A 3,300-nucleotide genomic window follows, 5' to 3' on the forward strand; every position below is an offset into this window, starting at 1 on the left:
CAGGGCCTGCATGGGTCTGCACCACATCCTCTGTGTATATGCTGTGGCTTCTACTTGAGTGTTTTTATGGTATTCCTGGGTGTGTGAACCAATGGCCTCTGATTCTTGCTTAGGCCCTTTCCTTCCTGTTTGTGTCTTGTCTAACTTTAATGTTAGTTTTTGATTGCTATATAATATTTTAATGTTATCCCCTAGTGAAAGACAGAAAGGGAGTGGACCCTGATGGGAGGGTAGGTACGAAAGAATATGGGGGAGTAGAGAGAAGAAAAACTGTAATCAGGATATATTGTGAGAAAAAAAAATCTATTTTCAAAAGAAGAAAAAAATTAAAAAGGAAAGATTGACAGTGTCACAAGAACACCCATGCTTGACCCTTGGCCTACACACACATACACACATACATACATACATACATACAGCACACGCACACATACATGGGAAGGGGGTACACGTGAGCATGATCTAGAGGACCTGCTCTGTGGTCTGGCCCTCCATTCTCCTCTCCTACCCATCTCTCCTCAGGCACACACTGGCGTCTGTCCATCTTCATTCATACTACCTGACTCCCTGTCCTCAGCCCTTGGCTTCATGACCATCTTTGGTTTGAGTTTGGAGTTTGTTTCTGTTCTCAGAACCGTGAGCTGGGTGCCATAATACGTTCAGCACTTTTGGAAGACTAAATCCTGGTCATCACATCTCTTGTCTTTTTTCTTCCAGGAAACTCTCTCATCCCAAACTGGTCCAGCTCTATGGGGTGTGCCTGGAACAAGCCCCCATCTGCCTGGTGTTCGAGTTCATGGAACACGGCTGCCTGTCAGATTACCTGCGAAGTCAGAGGGGCCTCTTTGCGGCAGAGACCCTGCTGGGCATGTGCCTGGATGTGTGTGAGGGCATGGCCTACCTGGAAACGGCGTGCTTCATCCACAGAGACCTGGTATGAGCACGTGCACAGAGCCAACACCTGCAAGGACAGACAAAAGAACATCTTCCCCTGAAATGTAGCCCACCAAAACCGAGAGAGCGTTCCTAAGTGACGTGCCCCATGTGGCTGTCCTTTCTCTCAGCTTCAGGGGGTTCCTAGTAGGGAAGTGTTTCCCGAGTGCTCAGATATGAACTGCACCTCAGCCCTTCTTCTAACATACCCTCAGCGTTTCAGCTCACATTCTTCCAAAGCGGAACTTTCCACCACTCCTTATTAGCTTCCCCATGCCTCAGTTTCCCCTTGGAAAAATGAAGGAAATAGGCAAAGACAGTTTTACTTTGTAAAACATACTATTTACATTTATTAATTTGCAAAGCAATGGGTCCTCTTACGCCTTTCCTCTGAGTGTGTCATATGATTTGATCGTATTCAGCTCCCCTGTGCCATCTTTTGTCCCTGGTCTCACTGGCTACCCCTCTCCTTCACAAATAGTTCCGTTCCTACCTGCACATTTTATCTATTTCTTCATCTAGCTCCCTTGTATGAGATTATAAAAACAACAACAACAACACATTCTATTTGTCCTTAAGGGTAGCTATCCCTCTTAGCCTGGCGATCCCCAGTTCTGTCCCACTTTCCAGCAACTAAAACCCTCCATCCCTCCTTATGGCTGAATAAACCCCCTCCCCCGAGTCTGTACACACCACCTTTTCTTTACACCTTCTCTCACTGATGGGCACTTGGGCCTAAGCACAGTTTCTCCACTGAAATTGTACTAGATAACCTGAGAAACAGCCTGGGAACCTCTGGTGGTGGGGGATCATGAATGTGACTGTCCAGGTGAATATGGAGACACTTTTAAGTGTCTCCCAGGGCTCTTCAAGACTACACTCTGGAATGATGCCAGTGGCCCATTGGCCAGTCCTCCCCTATTTAGGGCAATTTTAAGAGGATTAGCTTCTGAACACTTTGGTGCTGATCACTTGGGAGGCACTGCAGTCAGCCAGTGTCAGCATCGCCTTCTGCGTCAGGCTGCATTTCAGTGAACCACTGGCTGGACAACACTGGATTTCTCTAATAATTGGGAATGAAGATAAATTCCTCATCCTGGCAAAGGGGCTTGCACATTCAGCTAACTGGCTGGATTTCCTGCTAGCTCAGCAGCGTTCTGCTGATGCTTGACCTCTGCCCGGCTCTACAGTGCCTTTGTACAGCAACACAGCAAACACTAACGATGGGAAACTCTTCTGCTACTAGCTGTCCACCCACAGCTTCATCTCTCTTTTGCCTACCTGTCTCTCCTCTAGGCTGCCAGAAACTGTTTGGTGGGAGAAAACCAAGTCATCAAGGTGTCCGACTTTGGAATGACAAGGTGACACAGGGACGTGGTGTCAGCAGACTCTCAGGAGTGACACTCAGCCCTGGAGTGTTCTGACCTCATCCCTGCCTCTTCCCAGGTTCGTCCTTGATGATCAATATACCAGCTCCACGGGCACCAAATTCCCAGTGAAGTGGGCATCACCGGAAGTGTTCTTTTTAAGTCGCTATAGCAGCAAGTCGGATGTGTGGTCATTTGGTGAGTGTCCTCCTCAGCCCACCCCTGTGCGATCTGGATCTGTGGACCAGCTGTTTCTTTCTCAAAGGCAAACAGTTCTACTTTGTTCTGGGCCCGGAACAGAGAAAGAACCTACTGAGGGCCTGTGTGAGGTCAGCCTTGAATGTTCGAACAGGCTGTAATTATTGCATTTGTTTCTAGAGAGCTTTGAAACAGCTAAGAAATTAAAGATCACAGTGGAGAAAAAGTGTCCCGTGGTAGTTTCTGTGAGCTGGGAGGCTGGAGTAGTCCAGAGATTAGGATATGAAGCCTGTGGAAGTAGGACCATGCTGTGCCAGCATCGCATTCCCACACTTGATCCTAGTCAGCATCTGTTACTCTACAGTGGTCTGCTGAGCATTCGATCCCAGGGCTACTCAAGGTGCTGAGGAGCAGGAGGACAGAGGGCAGAAGAGGCTTCTGTTCTCTTGAAGCAAAACTTTTGAGGAGACAGGCAGCTATCACTCAAGCTAGCAGTTAGAAGATCCAGTCATGTTTGGGTTGGCCAGTGCTGGGAATCAAATACAACAGCAATGGTACAGAGAGTAGTTAGGCTGGAGGAAGGGTCTGTTTGTAACTAGCATGGTCTGGAAAGGCCTTTCTAGGAGGTGACTCTTGAACAAATATCTCCATTCAAATATTCATGGCACTGTGTTCCTGACAGGAACCGGAATGTGTAAAAACCTCACTACATCCAGAGAGCAGGAGTTACTAAGTTAGTAACTGTTCTAAAAGTCTTGGGTAGATGGATGGATGGGTGGATGGATGGATGGATGGATGGATG

General features: G+C 47.7%; 1 protein-coding gene across 1 annotated transcript; it reads left to right on the forward strand.

Moving 5' to 3' along the window:
* Positions 1-717: 717 nt before the first annotated feature.
* LOC113455907 (tyrosine-protein kinase ITK/TSK-like) lies at positions 718-2,524 on the forward strand (the record flags this gene model as incomplete). The annotated part of the gene is made up of 3 exons (XM_026778554.1): positions 718-934; positions 2,230-2,294; positions 2,380-2,524. Coding segments are annotated over 3 exons (427 nt in total), but the record flags the coding sequence as incomplete, so codon positions are not given.
* Positions 2,525-3,300: the final 776 nt, after the last annotated feature.

Source organism: Microtus ochrogaster, unplaced genomic scaffold (assembly GCF_000317375.1).
Source record: "Microtus ochrogaster isolate Prairie Vole_2 unplaced genomic scaffold, MicOch1.0 UNK2575, whole genome shotgun sequence".
NCBI lineage: Eukaryota > Metazoa > Chordata > Mammalia > Rodentia > Cricetidae > Microtus > Microtus ochrogaster.